A 20702-nucleotide genomic window follows, 5' to 3' on the forward strand; every position below is an offset into this window, starting at 1 on the left:
TATTTCCAGATTCCTGTTCTACGACCCAAAAAACATAAAAAAAACATTAACTTAAGGGGATCCTAAAGCCGTCTGTAATACCGGCTTTTTTTCTTAGCACTAATCTTTTAATTGACTTTATAGAAATGCAAAATTCTTGTCTAGAATTAAAGTACGCATCAAAATCTAGGTCATGGTGGTCAAATTTATATCGAAAACGAAAAAAAATTAATATTTTTGTTAATTTTTGGTATACGTGACGACAATATTTGCTTTGTACAAAAATTCCACGATAAATATCCACAAAATTAGACCGGCATGACCTAGGGACAACATTTAAGAACAATATCGTGCAATTAGATCTAAGATTGAAAACCTAGAAAAAAAGATTACTTTATATAACTTTTATATGTGCAAAAGCACATTCAGGTTGACAGGATAAGCAGTATTGCGTGTGGCAAGAGATGGCGCAGTAATCGAACAAAGACAGATGCCTCTCGTTAGACAAGGACAGATATAGATATATGACAAGAAAACAGAATTAGAAATGTTGACATTACCGACGTCGAGGAAGTTCAGCCTTCACTTTAGGATCCCCTTAAGCCATCAACCTCGATAAAAATGCTCAATCAACCTGGCATATGGACTACAAATAAAATACTCGCTCATTTTCGAGAAATTTTACTCTGAAACGCTCGAAATACAGATCACGACTGACCGAAAATAATACACAATAGCACACACAAACAACACACACACAATAACACACTGTACAATTCGCGGAAAAGAGTTTTATAATATACGACAATTCACAATAAAACCGCGAATTTTTCCCACAAAAAAGAGCATTTACTAGATACACTCAACTTTGACGCTCTCTATCTCTAGTGTTTTTTGAGCCAAAAAAATATGTACAAAAATTGTAGAGAATTGAATCCTCTACAAGTTTTATTGGAACATTTTTTTTATCAAACTAACAGGGGACGATATAAGTGTCAATAAAATGTTCAACCCCTAATTGACGGCACTTTTTTGGTTTTAACTTTTTTTCCTTGACAGCTATTAAAAATTTTTTCGAACAAAAGTTGTAGCAAATATTTTTCCCTACAAAACTAAAAAAAAAGAACAAAATGCGACCAATAGAAGCCGATATATTCAAACTTTAAATATTCAGCCCTATTTTCAAGATGGCCGCCGACGCACAGGGAAATTTTGTTGGAACTTTGTGAATTTGGGCATCTCTTATGACCCTCTACTCACCCTCAAAAAATTGGCTTGTCAATCCGTTTTGCCATTTTCAAACCTAATTTTACTGGCCTAGTACCCTGGTTTTTTGTTTATAGTAGCTGAAGCAGAGTATAATGAGGAATTCTTTCTGATACCCTTTTCGCCATCGTACTGGGAGAATCTTCTTCATTAGGGCTCCAGAACACCTTCAATATTGCCTCAGGTCCTTTGTTCTTAAAACCGTCTAGATCCTTCTCAAATCCGTACACAAATGATAATGGGCAAATCTCTTTTTCCCTATCCTTAAGATAGCGCAAATACACCACACACTTTTCATTGTCCATTATAGATTAATTATGAGTACGATTCACGAACGAAATTGGAAAAGAGTGTTTTAGAATTAAACGTGTAAACTGCCTGTTGAGACTTGAGATCACGACATTCGCGATAATCAACGATAGCGATTGCATAAATAACAAATGCAACGCGACGACGCGACGCGGTCCCGCCAAAATGGCAATGGAGGGGATGGAGCCACGTGACGGTCGGGACGGTCCGTGTGAGCTCTGAGTTGCTCCGAGTGTCCCGAGCGTACACGCGGACGTACGCTGGATAATCTGCGTCATCCGCGTTACATTTTTGGTAGTACTGATTGCACTTCTTCTACTTTTTCCTTCCGTTTTTTATTATGAATAGAACTGAATTCCGCGCCAAAACACTAGGTTTGATACGGCCAACGGCAAAATCGATTAATTTAACCGTATCATCGCTTTTCATACTGTATCGCTTTTCACTGCTAATTTTCAAACATCATCAATAACTTAAAGATTTCAGGATATAAATATTGTGAATAAATATTTCACAAATTAATTTTTATTCCCTTATTTTTTTTTTATTGCAGCTTTTAATATTTTTAAAATCCAGTCGATCGGTGAGTTAACCAAAAATAAATAAATAAATAAGTATATATATAATAGATACATATATGTATATATATACCGTTCTTTCTTTTATAAGTGCTTTCTTTTTTTCTTAATTTCTTCTATAGAAATCTAAAAAGCAGAGTATGTTTGCACCTCGGAAGCGTTATAAGCAATATTTAGAACCGAGAAGTATTGGCAAAATTCCACCGTCCACATTGAGACCCTGGCGTAAACAAGGAAAATCAAATATATTTGACCTAAACAAAGGTAAAAAGTAAAGTAAATTTTTCAGAAAACTGTAAAGATGTAATTGACTTTCAAAGTATAGGTAAGCAGAAAATTTGATGAGTGTGTGAAGTTGGGCCCCCTAAATCATTCAGATATAGTTCTGTTTAGAGTTCTGGCTTTTTTCGAGCAATAGAAAAAGTTCCTTCTAAGTTTTAAAAAGAGTTCTGGCGATTAAAGTAACGAAAACACCTTTTGAAAAAAGGGTGCCAACTTTACGACTTTTTTTATTGAATTTTGAGATCGAATAGTTCTGAATGCCTTAAACGCTTTATTTTACGATTATCTAGAGTTCCTGATACATAAAAAATTTTTTTGTTTGATTAAAAACAATTTTTTGACAAAAGAAAATTTTCAATCATCCCTCGTTCAAATATCGGTTATCTTGCAAACCGTTGGCCTAATCGCTTTGAGCCATAATAAGACTTTTCGTCACAACTCGTCGAGAAATGTCCAAAAGTCCCATCAGAACTATTCGGAACTCCAAAAAAATTTTCGACCCCGGGACTTAGAAAACTTTCAATCATTATTCTAAAGAAATCGCTATATACGGTCCGAGCTTGGATCTAAGGCAGCTCAGTATTATTATCTATATGTATATTAAATACGCGTATTTTCCAACACATTATTTAGAATATTGATTTTATATCTTATCAGTCCTAACATACAAGTATTAATGTTTATTCACGTCGCTGAAGAAAGACGTTCAAATTATTGTTATTCGGTTATTGCGATAAATATTACCACATGCCCCGGTAGTCGAATTGGTTAAGTCGCCCGAACAAAATACGAGAGATTCCAGGTTCGAATCCTGGCTGGGGTAATATTTTTCGCAATAAGTTCTTTACAGTGATTTTAATATTAAATCGATATCGATTTAATTAGGGAAGGGAGAGGGAATTTTTAATATTCCAATATTAGCTGTGTTTTGAGTCCGAAAGTAATTGGCACGCAGTTTAATATGTTGGAAAATACGCGTATTTAATATATATATGTTACGCCCAAACACCGAAATCGCTCAGTGAGCGAAAAAAACATCCATAACGCGTTGTGGACGGTGCTGATAATCCAAATACGGAAATGAGATATGTATTATTTTTGCTTCCTCATAGAGAAAGCTTTGTTTTCGTAAATTCGTATATAAACATTTGATTGCGTATAAAGTTGGCTCTAATCAACTAAATTTAAAAGAATTATATATAAAATAGGGGTAGAAGAAACCAAAGAAAAGATTGTTTTTTGAGTTTTTAATGTCAATATGTTCAGTGTTCTAAAACGTCGAAATATTGCATTAAAAAAAATGTCGGTATGTGTGCATGTATGTATGTCTGTGCCAAATTTACAGAAATTTCTATAACTCCAGAACTGATCAACCAAATCTTAACGAATTTTATATGAAATAGGGGTAGAAAAGACTGAAGAATATAATATAATTAATAAAAATGGCTAATAATGAAGGGGTTACCGATTTCTATCTAAAAGAATCTACATGATTGCCCTAATTTCCGCAAATTTTGAGATATTGAGCTTAATTTTTTTAATGGATAGAGTATCATTAAAGATAGATTGGTGTTGAATTTGGCAATGATCGGTGAAGGGGTTACCAATTTTTGCCTATAAAGTGTACAAGTTATTTCTTATGTTTTCTTTGTTTTAAATTTCAGTTGATACATTTTAAAATATAAAATACACGGATCTTAATATAAAATTTAATTAAATATAAATTAAATATATATAGTTTTCAGAAAATTAGAACATGCAAGAAAATTCTATTTTTGAAAGAATAATTGTAACATTTTGCATTGAGTTGCTTAATAATAAGAAAATTTTCAAAAAATTTGTATGTTCTACTTCCGCATGTTTTTTCTTTAACATAAATTCTAATTTTCTTACTTTTCTTTTAGCTTACTTTAATTTCTTTCAAATGTTACTTTTCTTTAGTAACGCTATTAATAATGTCAACGACATTTGAACGTTTATATATTTTTCTTTCTTCTAGATATTGATGTGATTTAATGTAATGTATTTTGCAATTATAACATTTTATAAGTAGCAAAACCTATTTCTATAAAATATATATAGAAATAATGTATATATATATAAACATACTTGAAAAATTATTTATTTCTTTATCTAGTAATTAGTCTTCCAATGAAATCATAATATTTGTATTTTTATTTGTTGATGCTTCTGTATGTATTATATTATTTAGTAAATCTAATATTAAAATAATTATTATGAAATAATGAAAAGAATAACTATAAAAATAGAATAATTAATATACAGGGTGTTCAAAAAAGTACCAAATTTTAAGAGCATGTAGTATTCGTCAGACCAAACTAAAAAGTCTTAATTTCTCTTGTGGTTTCTCCTGGACGGCCTTGAGCACGAGACAGTTCTGGCACTGTGCAATGCCGAAGTAAAATTGTTCTGCAATTCGCGCAATCGTTTTGGCCCAGATATCCAAATATCTAGCTGTAAGTGCATGGTAGCGGTTTGAGATCATGGTCTGTTGTTCCATATGGGGATTGATATCGTGACTACTTTAGAGTTTAGCGTGAGTCCTAGGTCATCTTGTTGAGAGTGCCCTTCCGGCATTTCAATTCAAAATCGTATTGTTGGAGTTTGAAGGACCAACGCCCCAACCATCCAATCAGGGACTCCAGCATTTGGAACGTAAGGATTGATTATCGGACGATAATAATGAGATGGTATCCTTCTAGGTAGCCACGCATCCGCTTTATGTCCTAGACAGCTAGATACTCCAGTCCAGATAATTACGTTCAGCTTTATTGAGCGTGCGGCTTGCGTACGCGATCATCCGCTCTCCTTCCGGGATGTATTGCGTTAGGACGGCCACAAATTCTGTTGGTCTTTATATAGAATAAACTGCCACGTGAAGTAGGTACACATCTGTTCCGTGGTTTCCTTGGCCTGTTTACGTACAAGTGCGATAAGCAGGACGGTAATGATGGCGAATCTTTCAATAAATCACCAACATACCACTCCCAGGAACTGTCGTATTTGCCATACGTCTTATGGAACGGGCCAGTTGGTGATAGCATTAATCTTCTCAGGTCGGTCCGGATGTCCTCGTAGTAAATGATAGTTAATTCAATTGATGCAAAAGTGGCACTTATCGGAATTGAGTCAAAAGCGCGCTTTTCGGAGACAGTGGAATACTTCTTGTAACACGCAGAGGTGTTCGTCGAAGGTCCGCCTATAAACGATGATATCGTCTAGGCAGGCAAACACGTTGAGTTCCAGCTCTGATGTCCAATAATGGGAACGTTACGGGGACAAAGTGCAGTCCGAACGGCCTGTGGATGAGAACATGACCCTGAATTGCATCAGACCTTTGCCTGAACACGATGAATGTGGTAATCTTTCTGCTTTTTGGAGATAGAGGCACTTACCAATATCCATTATTTAGGTTCAGCATTGAAAGATACCAAGCTTCCCGCAACTTATCGAGTGTCGCCAAAATCCGTAACAAGGGATATGCGTCACTTCATTGATATGTCGTAAGTCGATAAAAAATCGGGACTTCCTATCTTTCTTCCCATCCTAACGATAACTACTTGCATTGACTTTACACAATAATTACTGCTTTATTAAGCGTTATAGAAAAAAATGACTCAAGATTTTCGACTTAATTTTTGATTAAAAAAATCGCTATGCAAATAATGAGCGCAAATTAAGTGACACCCTGTATATTTTATTATAAGTAAAAATTTTAAACATGTTACTTACATTTGGATGACATTGTTACAAAAACAACAAAAATTAGAGTTTATAATAAATTATAATATAATAATTATTAAGATAAAAGTACCAATACTCGCCAGACACTTAACAGTAGGTAAATGTACCAATACCTGGACACGTACCATGTCTGGATACGTTTGAAAAAATATATAAATTTATGGAAATAACCGTTTGAATATTATAACTATAAAGTTTCAAACTACACGAGAAAATATTTTTATCTCTGATTTTAATTCGCGTTATACTTATAAATAATAAAGTCCAGATATAAATAAATACCTGGGTACTTTTACCTTATAGACTACTTGATCGTTAATATGCATCAAAAAAAAAAAAATTATTTTTTTGCAAGATTAATAAACTGATCCGCATTACACGATATGTGTTCCACATTGCTCCAAAATCCACCATCGAAAAAACTGATATAATATTAAACTTACTATAAATAAACGAAATTTGATAGGATACCTTAAGGTACTATTATGACAATTATCACAAACATTTAACATTACAACCCAGTGAAAACTAAGTTCAGATATCTTTAATAGTTTTCAAGTTATCTTAAACAAGACTTAAGGTATCCCATAATACCTGCACTTTTTTATAGCGTTTTAACAACAGATGATGATTTAAAACTGCACAAATTCGAGAGAATCATCAATTCTTTTCATCGAAGCCGCAAATAAATGTTTGTAACATATATTGTCTCTCGTGGTCCTAATATTACCTACATCCTATATCAATTATAACACCACAAACGCAAGCTGATGACTATATCCATCGCATAGGCAAGACTGCACACGCTGGAGCTGAAAGATAGGCATTATCTTTTATTACATCTCAAAATAAGAAAAAACTGCTTGTACTTTCAAACAAGACAAAACAGCCAAATTTTGATTATAATGCGTAATTTAAAAAACGCAAAACTAAAAAGGTACTTTAAACGGCTAAATGCAGTGAAAATTAAACATGGAAAGAAAAAAACCAATACTTTTAAAGAGAGAAAAGCTGAACGCCACAAAAGATATATCCTTCTATGCTTTTAGAAACTCAAATATAAAAAGTAAAAAAAAGTGACTTGAAAAGTGGTATTAGACAGAACTTAATCACATAGAAAATGAAAAATTAATAGATTTAATTTCCATTCATCTAATTTTAACTATTCCAATTAAGGAAAATGTCATTATAACCAAAAATTTTAAATTTTTTGGACGTGTTTCGTAGCACCTTTATTAATTCTTATATAAAAAAAGATTCTTGCATAAATTAGAATGTTATTGAGGTGTAGGCAGTATGGTGGTACATAGCCTTTCTCATATATATAACTGTCAAAAGAATTAAAAGAATTAAAGTAGCATCTATAGCATGACGAAAAAATAGAAATATTTTGCTAACTCTACTCTTCAGCAAATCACTGAAGTTCAATTTCGTAAAAATCATTAACTTAAGTTACGTAATATTTCAACAGCATTACAGTTTTAAACTTTTAACACCTCTCTATATAATATTGACAACTAATTGTTAATATTTATTTGGCATTATTAACAATTAGCATTTTTAACAATTTACTCACAATATTCTTGTGTCTATTAGAAATAGCAAAACATGCAATAACATATTTTCTTGATCATTACGAGCATTTGTTACAATTACAAACTCATCAGGTTTTACCGCTTTTAATTTGCTGATGATCATTTCAAGGTTACCATTTTTTGCATCTCTAAACATTTCTTCAACTATAGCTTCAGTAAGTCATTAACATTTTGGTCCTTAGAAAGATCAAAAGGTGTTTTGCCTTCATTATTCTTAATGTTATAAATTGCACCTCGCTTTAATAAGGACTTCGTAATATCCAAAAAAACCATTCTTGGCTGCAACGTGAAGCGATGTAGCACCGCTAGCAACGGTTTTAACATTGATGAAATTTTTTAATTTATCATGACTTACATGTTGTAATAAAACTTCAACAATTTCTTTGTAACCTTTAGAAGTAGCAGTGTGTAATGGTGTATTACCTTTATTAGTAATTCGAGTAACATCAGCTCCGTTTTCTAGTAAGATGTTCACAACACTTGCCTGTCCACTGTTAACAGCGTAATGTAACGGTGTTCTTTCATCAAAGTCTTTATCATTGGCATCAGCTCCATCTTTTAATAGGCGCTTAACGATTTGTATATCACCATTACTAGCAGCAATGTCTTTCTGCAGATACTGGAAAATTTTCGATGGTTTTGCCTCTAAACTTAAATATACAATTAATAAATTCTATCTTTTTTAAAATATCCAAAACAGTGGGATGACTTGGTCCAAAAATAACTTCGAGTTGATTAAAACATTCTTTGTAGGCTTTAAGTGCACCAATCCATTTATGTTGAGCAAAAGTACATTTGCCATGTTGTACTGAGTATTCAAGGTTTCAGGATGATTTGCTCCCAAAGCATTTTTCTGGATATTTAAAACCTCTTGATAAGATTTTAAGGCTTCATGAAATTTTTTTTGATTGACAAATATTGCAGCGATATTATGTAATGTCCCCAAAGTACTCACATGATTATCACCTAAAACTACTTTCTTCTTCTTGTAAACCTCTTCATAAATTTTCAATGCCTCTTCATAGTTACCCTGGTTAGTTAGTACCATTGCTATATTATTTTCAACAAACATAACTGCTAGATGATTTGCACCTAATATTTCCTTTCTTCTTTCCAAAATTGTTCTATTGATATTCAGTGCTTCAACGTATTTGCCTTGTTCCTCTAATACAAGTGCCATGTAAAAATAAGTATCTAAAGTATCTAAATGATTTGGCCCTAAAATTTCTTCTTGCTTCGGACAAACTTCTTGATAAATATTAAAAGCTTCTTCATTCCTTCCCAGCATATGTAGCATTAAAGCAATTGTACTCTTTGTACTTAAAGTATTTTTGTCATTCAAACCCAAAATTTCTTTTTGTTTGCGAAAAATGTCTTCAAATGTATTTAAAGCTTCTTGGTAAGCCCCTTGTGCAATATACGATACTTTGGCTATGTATTTCTGAATATCTAAAGTGCCAGGATTATCTGACCCTAGTATTTCTTTTCTTTTTTCAAATGCGCTTTTGAAAAAATTTAAAGCCCTTTGATAATCGCCTTGATTAAAAAGTTCTATACCTAAATTAATCTGAGCGGATATATCACCTTGTGATACCTCTTTCAACTGTTCGACTTTTGAGAAGTTACTATGCACTGCAGCAACTACTAGCGTTTTGTTTTCTCTATCGCAAGCATTCATTATTGCTTTTACTGTATCAATATCCTTTATCTTGTTAAGATCATTAATAACTTGAGAATTATCATTTTTAACATGTTTAAATGAGTCACTCAGTAATTTAAATAAACTAGTTACACATTCGTCTTCAGCAAATCCTGATGGTGTTTTACCATCATCAGAAACTGCATTATACACTGCACGATTAGATAATAGAAGCTTTACAATTTTTAAGTGAGAAAACTTAGCAGCATAATGTAGAGGGGTAAACCCCTTATTATTAACTGCATTAGGATCAGCTTTGTTTTGTAATAGAATATTGACAATCCTATCATAACCTTTCCACACAGCATAATGTAATAATGTTTCATTAATATAATTAATATTTTTGGCGTTAACGATCGCACCTCCTTTAATGTAATTCTCAACTTCTGAAAAGCGATTACGTTTTACAGCCTCAAATAATTTTTCAGTTACCATTAATAGATTGATAACGCTTTCGTCATCCGACATTTCTAAAGGTCTTGTAAAAAAATTGTCAACAGCGTTATAAACTGCTCCATTTTTTAATAAAACTTCAATAAAATCTCTATAACCGAAATTAGCAGCAACATGCATAGGAGTTAAACCATTAGCATCTTTAGCATTAACGTCAGCGCCTTGTGATATCAAGTACTTCGCAACTTCTAAATGATTTTTTATTGCAGCATAGTGTAGTAATGTCTGATTAGCTATACCAGGATCATTAATACTTAATCCCTTACTAAGGAAAAATTCTACAGTATCTTTATAACCTTCTCTGGCTGCAATATGTATAGGTTTTGAGCCAAAAATATTTTTAGCATTTACATCAGATCCCTTATCTACCAAATATTTTATCATCTCTAAGTTACTTCCTTCTGAAGCAATATGCAATATCGTATAATCATCGTTACGTTTAGAAACAATATCTATTTTTTTGCACTGCATTAACAATTTAACAACTTGTAAATGACCACGGACTACTGCTAATTCGTCAGGTGTTCTATTGTCATTATTCTTAACATTAATATTTGCTTTATTATCCAGCAAAACTTTTACAACTTTATCATGACCATTTTCTGCTGCCAGATGTAATGGTGTAACATTTTCGGTAGATTTAACGTTAACCTCAGCTCCACCTGTTATTAAAATCTCAACGATTTCCTCATAACCCTCCTGCGCTGCAAAACATAACAATGTTAGATTATTAGAAGTTCTGGCATCAACATTAGCTCCATTTGCTGCCAGAATCTCAACGATTTCTTTATCACCTGCTTGCACGGCTATATGTAGTGGAGTATTATCTGCAAAATCTTTTGCATCAGTTTGGGCTTTATTTTTTATTAAAAGATTAACAATACCTTTGTGGCCTTCTACAACAGCAGTGTGTAATGGAGTAAAACCATTAATAGCTCTAGTGTTAAAATTAGCTTTGTGTTTTATTAGAAAACCGATAGTATCTTCACGGCCGCTAAGAGTAGCAAAATGCAATGGTGTCATACCACTATGAAATTTACCATTAATCTTATCAATACCGTCATAAGTTTCAGCCTCAATCTCAGCTTCACTTTTTATTAAAAGATCAATAATGTCTATGTGGCCGCTCAGAGCAGCTGCATGCAATGGTGTCATACCACCATGAGATTTAGCACTCATATTAGCTTTATTTTTTATTAGAAGATTAATAATGTCTGTGTGGCCTCGCAATGCAGCTGCATGTAGTGGTGTCATATCATAGTTAGTTTTGACATTAATTTCTGCTCCATTTTTTATCAAAAGTTCAGCAACTTCCTTATGGCCACCATTTGCCGAGCAGTATAATGGTGTATAATTATTTTGAGCCCTAGCACAAATGTCCACACCATGATTAAGTAGAGCATCAACTATTCCTAGATGACCATTCTCGGCAGCAAAATGCAATGGCACCTCACCTGTAAAAGTGGCAATACTAGCGTCGGCTTTATTTTTCAGTAGAGCTTTAACAATTCCCTCATGCCCATCTCTTGCAGCAAAGAGCAAAGGTGTACTATTGTAGAATTTGGTGACAGCATTAATATTAGCTCTATGTTTCAATAAAATATTCACTATTGACTCTTCACCGGTTTCTACTGCATAGTGTAATGGCGTACAACCATCTATGACTCTAGCGTTAATATCAGCTCCTTTCAAAATTAAAGCATTTACTACTTCCGGATGACCGTATAACGCTGCTGCATGTAACGGTGTCCAATCTTCATCATTTCTAACTTTAACATCTGCCTTATTTTGAAGCAAGAAATTAACTAACTCTAGATGACCTCTCTCTATAGCAGCGTGCAACGGGATGAAGGCACCGTTAGTTTCATTAATATCAACATCTTTTTTCAATAGAATCTCGACCACATCGATTTGATTATTATTTATTGCACGGTGTAAAGCTGAAAAACCATAGTTATCTTGAGCAATAGCATTAGCTTTTTCTAATAAAACTTCAACAGTACCCTTGTGACCATTTTGAGTAGCAACATGTAGTGGTGTTTTGCCATTCGTATCTAGCTCATCAACATATAAACCTGCTTCTTTTATAAGAAATTCTACAATGTCTTTCCTACCATGCGCAGCAGCAACATGCAATGGGCTTCGACCATTAATATCTTTCACATTGACGCTTAAATTTTGATCAAGAATGAATTTTATAACTTCAACACTGGGTCCCTTAGCAGCAAGATGTAACGTGGTCCAAGAATTAACACTTCTAGCATTAATATCTGCTCCTCTTTTTAGACAATCCTTTAAACTTTCTAAATTTCCTTGTTCCAAAGCAGCAAACATTCTTTCCTGATTAGTAATAGTATCTAAGTCTTGATTGTATTTCTCCCTCAACTTGAAAGAATTATCGCTTACTGACTTGCCAATTTTCTTCTTGCTTTTTATTATATATTCTTCAGTAACTTCAGTAAGTTTTTTAGCGTTTAAAATAACTGCTATTGAAGGATCAGATAACAGTACACCAACTAAGACATTATCATGTGCTAAATGATTTCGTAAACATTTTCCAATTAATAAAGGAGCGTTATCGTCTAAAAAAAGTAGATTATTTTCCAAGTTTTTTGAGCTATCTAAAATTGTCATTATATCCAGAACGAGCATTTCTACTACTGCTTGCAATTTTTTGTCATTCTTATAGAAAAGTAATTTTTCAATTAATTGGCCACTCAACGCGTTATTGCTTAAAATAATTTCCAGTTCAGACAGCTTCGGCTGGATATTATATTTTTCTTCTGTTATATTATGAGCCTTCTTTTGTTTACGTTCAGAACGTTTTACATTCAACTTTTCTTTTAATTCCCTAATCCATTTGATGTCACTTGTTTCAAATTCAATATAAAAAAGAATTTCCAAATTTATTGCGTTTAATTTGTCAAGACTGTCATGTTGTATTCTTGACCTGATAATTTTTTTTACCAATTCAGCAATTTTTTTAAGGTTATGAGGCTCTATTTTTGGAGTCATATTCTTTAATGCTCTATTAGCAAAGAACTTAGTGGCTACAATAAAGTTGCAGTCAATCTCATTGTTACTAATGACGCTAATTAAGCTCTGCAATGATGCAAGTACTGCAAAATAATCAGTTTTGATATTTTCTGATTGAGTTTCCGCACAATTGATAATGTTATTAATTTCTTTAAACTGCTCCTTTTCATCATTTGTCTTGTCAGTTATACTATCACTTAATTCTTTAATAAGTTTTTCAAGCTTCTCGTGTTCCATCTTTTTAAAATTTTTCTCTATCATTTCATCCAATTTAACATTACTAAATATTTCAGCCATTTCTTTTATCACACCTAAGCATTCACTATCAGCAATTCTTTTTAACAGTATTCTGATCGTTTTAATTTTTTTATTGTAAAGGATATCAGTAATTATAATATTGATTCTTTTCGTATCATTTTGAACACCGGTAAAAAAACTAACATCTGTATTTCCCTCAATTTCTGTTCTCTTGGAGAGAGAATGAACATGTGATAATGAATCACGTAAATCTTTAATTATTTTTCTTGTGTCTTTTGGTAACGATAATAGCAAAAGCTCACTTGTAGTACTAGATAACTTAGGGGATTCTAAAGTGTTTTTTAAATGTTCACCGATAACCTGTAAAGCCCTTATAATAATTAACTTTCCTTCCCTTTGTTTAGGATCAGCTGATAATGCCAACTTTATACAATCACTTATTTTCATTAAAGAATGGATATCTCTAATTTGTTGATAATCGTCATACAACTCTTCAAATTGAGAACAACTGCTAATAATTTTAGCAACAACTTCCTCGCGTTTTAAATTTGAAAAATTAGCGATTTTACCAATATTTACACTATTTTTTTCATTTTCAAGTTTCTTTGCAAAGTTTTCCAAGTGTTTTAGTATTTTTCTTTTATTCAGCGTAGCATTATAAAATAGATTAATTTCTTCTTGTTTTGTATGAGAGAAAACAAAACTGACTAAACAAAACTCCATTTCTTCCCAAGGTAATCTATCATAGGTTGATCTCAACTGCCGTTTTAATATATGAATATTTTGTGCGATAGATTTTGCTACAAATAAAGCCCTTTTATCTACTTGTTCCGTGTTTGAGTAATCTGTCTTTAACAAGTTAATGTTTTGAAGTGTTAATTCAATCCGTTCTTCGATGTTATTAAGGTTATTCACATTCTGATCTTTTCGAGAAGTATTAGAGAAGAAACGGAGGTTTACTAACTCATTTTCAACAAAAATTTCCATTTCGTCTGATAATGGTACGTTCTTTAATTTTAATTCTTCGTAAGCTCTTGAAAGTATTGTATCCAATTCTCCCAAATAAACAGCAAAATAATTACCTGGCCATTTTTTAATAAGTGTATCAAGAAGCTCAACATTGCAGGACCGTATAGCATAATAAAAGGCATTATGGCACGTTTCATCTTCGTTATCTGGCAGTATAGTGTTTCTTCCGACAGCAATAGACAGATTATTTAAAATTTTACTGTCACTATCAAATAGATACCCTAAAATTTTTACTTTATTATGTTTGCAAGCTATAATAACTAAATTAGTGCTTCTAACAGGGTTGCTGGCATTATCATAATAATCTCTCAAAGTTATTTGATCTTCTGCGTTACTTATGTTGTCAATTAAATTACATAATTCTTTTAAGCTATCAATATTATCCTCTGATACTGCCTTTTCAAGTTCAGTTAGAACTTGGAGATAATGTTCTCTTGATTGTTTCGTCATATTTTTTGAATTCTCTTATAAATTTCTCCTTAAATTTAGAAGTAGGTGATAAAAGTTTTGGCTGGTAAAAATTAGTATGTTTTTTGTATGCGTCCCCCTCTATATGAACTTCTCTAACAATAAGATACAGTTATTCCAGCAGTAGAATAAAAAATTTATTTAATGTAGCAAGAACAAAGAAACATCTTCGAATATCCCTGAATAAGCTAAAAACATGCTAACAGCATTTTTAGATGATACTGGAAGTGATATAGAGAAGGGTGAACCATAGTCATAAGAATAATAGGTTTGCCAGTGATGTTCTATTGACCTGCAATGTGCTGAGAGATATAAATCGGTTTATATTTTTTCAGAACACAAATTTTAGTTAAATTATTTAAGTTCGTGTTTTTTTAAGCTAAAGTTATGACCGAACAAACGCTGTAAATAATGAACATTAATTATAAATAATAAATAAATCGTTATTGTTGCTTTTGATTTCACCGCCAAAAAGGATTCCTCTGATTAATATAATCTTTTCTTCCTTTGTTACAAGAATACGTTCCAGATTTGACTGTTCGCTCCACCAGGATTGGTTTAATCCCGTACGAATATCGATTGTTCTTAGTGACAGGTATAAGTATTCCTCACAGTAGATAGTTATTCCACACAATAGAGAACTGTTATCAACTCACTTTCAGATATCAACGACACCCGGAATAGCAGTGCGGTGCGAAAGAAAGAGAAGTACGAACGACTTGTACGCCGTCTTCACTTAAAAAAAGTATTATGAGTTATCTCTCACTCGCTCGTACAGTGACCACACCCGCACACGCACACTCAAACGTTTCAGATGACTCACGTAATACTAATCGGAAGTGTTCCGCAATGTCGCGTAACAACGCAATTGCAACGTACACTCGTAATTAATTTGATGTAAGTGGGTAATGATGGTTACATATTGTAAAAAATCTCACAACTCGGTATTAAATTATTTTTTGCCGGAAAGTAACCTTTTTATTGATTCTTAATCACAATCCCTTCGTGTTCTTGACTCATACGTGTGACGCGCCTACGGATTACGTGCCAGGACGTTAAAAAAACGCCTCGCGATATGTCCGCTACGACGTTCTCCCGGCAAAAGACCTATATTGAATTTTATTACGAAATAAATTCGCGCGATAAGACGTACGTCCGCTTGCTGTGACTGCTCCCGGACAAACTTTTATTATTTCATTGGTTATTCACAATTACTTTTACACCTTACTAACTTATATTACGTACGTAATACGCGCGGTTGCGGGTAAAGTGCCTAAATAGTTATACGAACGCCTCACGACTCGTCCACACGCTATATACGACGTTGTATCAGCAAGTGATAAGGATTTCGCGATCACGCACGTCGAAGCAAAGACCACACCTGTTGTACGCTTGACACTTCGGCAAGCTTTAAGAGGTGGAGAAAGACATATGATTTGCTATCTTCTTCTCTTCCGTGCTGTGTGATTTCGAATCTCGAGAATCTTGAGTCTCGAGTTGATGAGTTAACGATGCACGACGTTATTTATTTATTTGTAATTTATTAATTCTCTTCCTATCAGATTTTGATATATTTACAAGTATGCTGTTATGAAATTGAAATTTATAAATGTAAAAGCTATAAATATAATTAAATAAATGTTTATAAACATAAAAATTGACATTTAAAAATGTAGCGTATAAAAATCCAGTCTTGGCCAATACGCTTAAAAAAAATTCTTACATTTAAAAAATTAAGTTTAGCGTAATATTTAAATTTGCATAATAATAATTAGATATCAACTGTTGAGGAAAAATTATAGTTTATAGTTTTCTTACTCTTATTTAATTTATATTTTAGGATAAACTTCCGAAAACGGCCCCCCTCCGATTTCGATGAAACTTTGTGAAAAGCTTCGTTTTGGGTCAAAATGAAAGCCCTTAAAAGGAATTTTGGCGACTCCTATGATAAAGCCATTTTTTTAGATAAAATGATAAAAAATATAGGAAAATCTTCGTAATTCTACAGGATGTTATAAATTGAATATATACTGTTTGTATTTAATGACTTTATGTTTTTATCCTCCCCCGAAAGCACGGGGGGGGGTGTGCGTGAACCTCGGTTCGCGTGGAAAGTGTATGCGTGAACTATTTCGGGACTACCGCACCTCCCCCGAAAGCACGGGGGGGGGGGGGTGTGCGTGAACCTCGGTTCGCGTGGAAAGTGTATGCGTGAACTATTTCGGGACTACCGCACCTCCCCCGAAAGCACGGGGGGGGTGTGCGTGAACCTCGGTTCGCGTGGAAAGTGTATGCGTGAACTATTTCGGGACTACCGCACCTCCCCCGAAAGCACGGGGGGGTGTGCGTGAACCTCGGTTCGCGTGGAAAGTGTATGCGTGAACTATTTCGGTACTACCGCACCTCCCCCGAAAGCACGGGGGGGGGGGGTGTGCGTGAACCTCGGTTCGCGTGGAAAGTGTATGCGTGAACTATTTCAGTACTACCGCACCTCCCCCGAAAGCACGGGGGGGGGGGTGTGCGTGAACCTCGGTTCGCGTGGAAAGTGTATGCGTGAACTATTTCGGTACTACCGCACCTCCCCCGAAAGCACGGGGGGGGTGTGCGTGAACCTCGGTTCGCGTGGAAAGTGTATGCGTGAACTATTTCGGGATTACCGCACCTCCCCCGAAAGCACGGGGGGTGTGCGTGAACCTCGGTTCGCGTGGAAAGTGTAATATATTACAAAGCATATTATTTATGTATTCTGCTGTAAGTATATAATAAAAACATTAAATCATTAAATACAAACAGTATATATTCAATTTATAACATCCTGTAGAATTACGAAGATTTTCCTATATTTTTTATCATTTTATCTAAAAAAATGGCTTTATCATAGGAGTCGCCAAAATTCCTTTTAAGGGCTTTCATTTTAACCCAAAACGAAGCTTTTCACAAAGTTTCATCGAAATCGGAGGGGGGCCGTTTTCGGAAGTCTACCCATATTTTATTTATGTATAACGTAGTTGTTCAATAGAATTGCGAGAAGGTGTTGATCGATATCGATAACACGCTTCAGTCGCTATGTGTTCCCCGCGATATATTGTCTTACATTTGATGACTTCAGAAATAAAATGCTGTGAAGAAAGAATACGCTCTCTGTTTGATATTGACACATTTTTCAGTAAACCGATCGGCCAAAGATAGCGGTCTAGCAGTATATACACGTCTATCATCGGTGTCTTTAATCTTTGGAATAACCGTATGCATGTTGTTAATTGTGCGAGCGCGCTTTATTTTAATTTGAATAATTAAAACTGCTTGACAATTGTTATTGTTCTAATACGTATGCCGAATGTCTTGACAATGCTTGAATAGACTTGTCATTTATAGTTCTACCATATATATATTTTATTTCATATCAAATATTACGATATAATGGTATTAATATTATAATAAATAAAATCCTAAGAAATATTATATTAATTAAATATTTAAAGCAAAAATATTCAATTCAACACATGTAAGTAAAAAAAATACAAATTTTATTTATTTCAAAAATATAGAAATATATTGATGTATAATCGATAAAGTACACATCGATAAAGCAATATGTTATACATTTACAAATACAATATTGAGTAGTAATATTAATTTCGATAATACTGTACTCGTTAAAAAAACATATGAATAAAAATAAATATATATAAGATTTCTTATACGTACTACCAGTTAACATGTATACTAGTTACATGCATATTTATAGTTAAATATGTAGGTACATACATAATTGGTAACATGCACATTTTTAGTTAATTATGTAATTTACATGCATATTTGTAATTAATTACATAAATCATACATAATTAGTTAACAAAATTCATATTATCAAAATTAATAAATTTTACTTGTGTTATAGAACTGACTTTTTTCTTATGTTTTCTTTGTTTTTTGAAATCTCGGTTAATAAATTTTAGAGTAGGTATATATAAAATAAACGGATCCTAATATAAAATTTAATTTAATTTAATTTCTTAGAAAATTAGAGCATACAAAAGAAAATTCAACTTCTGAAAAAATGGTTACAATATACTTTCCACTACGTTAAGTGGCTTAATAATAAATAATTTTCAAAAGATTTGTATGCATTTCTTTAATATAATAGTAGAAATAAAGAACTTATAATATGCAAATGGCTAAATACATTTTCTGTTAATACGGAAATTATCATATGCTTTTAAATCACTACTTTTTCTTAAAGTAATTTACACATTTCATATGTATATGGTTTACAAAACAGCGTTTTAATAAATATACATAAATATACGTAAATGCATTTTCTTCGGTTATTAGCATATTGCAATATTCGTAATTATCTATTCCCATATTAACGAAAATATTGTTATCAATAGATGTCTGAATTTCAAGCATATCTGTTTCGTGTTTTAAATATGATGCATCAAAAATATAAAATATTTTTTATTATTATGTTCAAAGTACTACATTCTAATATTGATATGTAATAATTCAGACAGCTATACAAAATTGAACTTATATCTAAGGTAATGCAACTCTTAAATCAATATTTCTTACTATTACAGTCTTATGTAAAATATTTAATAACCAAGACCTATCAAAAGTAGAATTTAAAAAAATATGCCAATGGTAGTTTCTAAAATTGGCATATACCTCTAACTAGCATTATAACTACATTTCATGCAAGTATATTTAAACCTTGTTCAATATACATCTTATCTAACCCTATATCTTGAAAATCTAAAACTCTATAGCCCCTTGCACGATAGGCAATAGCGATAGCGATAGCGATAACGATAGCGACAAAGTTACAGCTTGTACAAAATTACAAAATAAATGTGCTTTTAAAGACATTGTGTCTAAACATAAAATATAATACTTATCAATTTCTTTTTATGTTTTACTTTTAATTTTTAATACTTTAAATGCCACATTATAAATACCTGGAGTTAGATAAAATGTATATGTAGTCGTTCTTATGTTACAGGATTAGGCAGGCAGAATAATTTAAAAACCGCTAAATCTTTATATGCTTTAAGACTAGAGAAATATAAAGATCATGTTGTTTGAAAATAGAACTATTCTACCTTTGGCATTTACTTCAAACAGACATGCACTTGCACTTACAAAATAGAACCTCGCATTAAATCAATGGAAAATAGCTTTCTGTCAAATGGGTTAAAATTTTAATATGTCGTAATTTAGGGCATTCTAATTAAAAGTCTTAATAGACAAAACCATTTCGGCGTTATTGACCCTAAGAGCGTATGTATCTAACTGATAATACAGCAAGTTTTTCTTACATTTCAAAAGCGTATTAAATGTTTATGTGTATAATATTTGCAAATTCTTGAACACACACACTCCCACACCCCCACATATACAAAACATGTACACATATAAAAAAAATGTCTGTTGTACATGGAGGAGGGTGTTGTACATATGTATAAAATAATGAATGCATAGTATGACATGTAAGTACATACGTATTTATGCGTTCAAGAATATATGAGTGTAGTTTATAAAGCGTGTGTGCCGAGTAAGCCAATTAATTAAGCCAAAAAGGCCGCAGAAATCTTGCTCACGTGCAAGTAAACATGTTCTGAAAAGAACAGATTAATGTGCCATTATCGACGTGAAACCGTGCGAAAAAGCAACAAAGCGGCCAACTCATGCTTCTATAAAGGCCGGCACTTGCGAAAATGTGCGCAAGTAACGCCTGGAAAAACCCGGCCGACGTCACGTCGCGGTGCTCGACAGGCTCGCTCGAGAGCGGTTCCTGAAAACGCGCAACCCGTGGAACGAGGTCTGGCTCTGCTGCGCACTGAATCCCGAATATCTATACACAGATATATTCTTGTATGTGTGAGGGAATGTGTAGGAGCGTGTGCATTCAAAAATTGTATACACATATAAACATTTATACACATGCAAATATTATACACATATAAACATTTGATAAACTTC

The 20702-nt window shown here is 33.0% G+C and overlaps 1 protein-coding gene and 1 long non-coding RNA gene across 2 annotated transcripts; both read right to left on the bottom strand.

Annotated features, from left to right (window-relative positions):
- Positions 1 to 164: 164 nt before the first annotated feature.
- Positions 165 to 16026, bottom strand: LOC139814169 (uncharacterized). The gene is given in 7 exon segments (XM_071780251.1): positions 165 to 5734; positions 5831 to 7782; positions 7785 to 7919; positions 7922 to 8041; positions 8043 to 8415; positions 8417 to 8564; positions 8567 to 16026. Coding segments are annotated over 6 exon segments (6981 nt in total). The 5' UTR covers positions 14700 to 16026; the 3' UTR covers positions 165 to 5734; positions 5831 to 7710.
- An 837-nt stretch (positions 16027 to 16863) lies between these two features.
- Positions 16864 to 17694, bottom strand: LOC139811712 (uncharacterized). The gene is made up of 2 exons (XR_011731725.1): positions 17412 to 17694; positions 16864 to 17070 (listed from the first exon to the last, which is right to left on the bottom strand). It is a non-coding gene; the product is annotated as an uncharacterized lncRNA (long non-coding RNA).
- Between the last annotated feature and the right edge of the window lie 3008 nt (positions 17695 to 20702).

This window comes from Temnothorax longispinosus, chromosome 1, assembly GCF_030848805.1.
Source record: "Temnothorax longispinosus isolate EJ_2023e chromosome 1, Tlon_JGU_v1, whole genome shotgun sequence".
Lineage (NCBI taxonomy): Eukaryota > Metazoa > Arthropoda > Insecta > Hymenoptera > Formicidae > Temnothorax > Temnothorax longispinosus.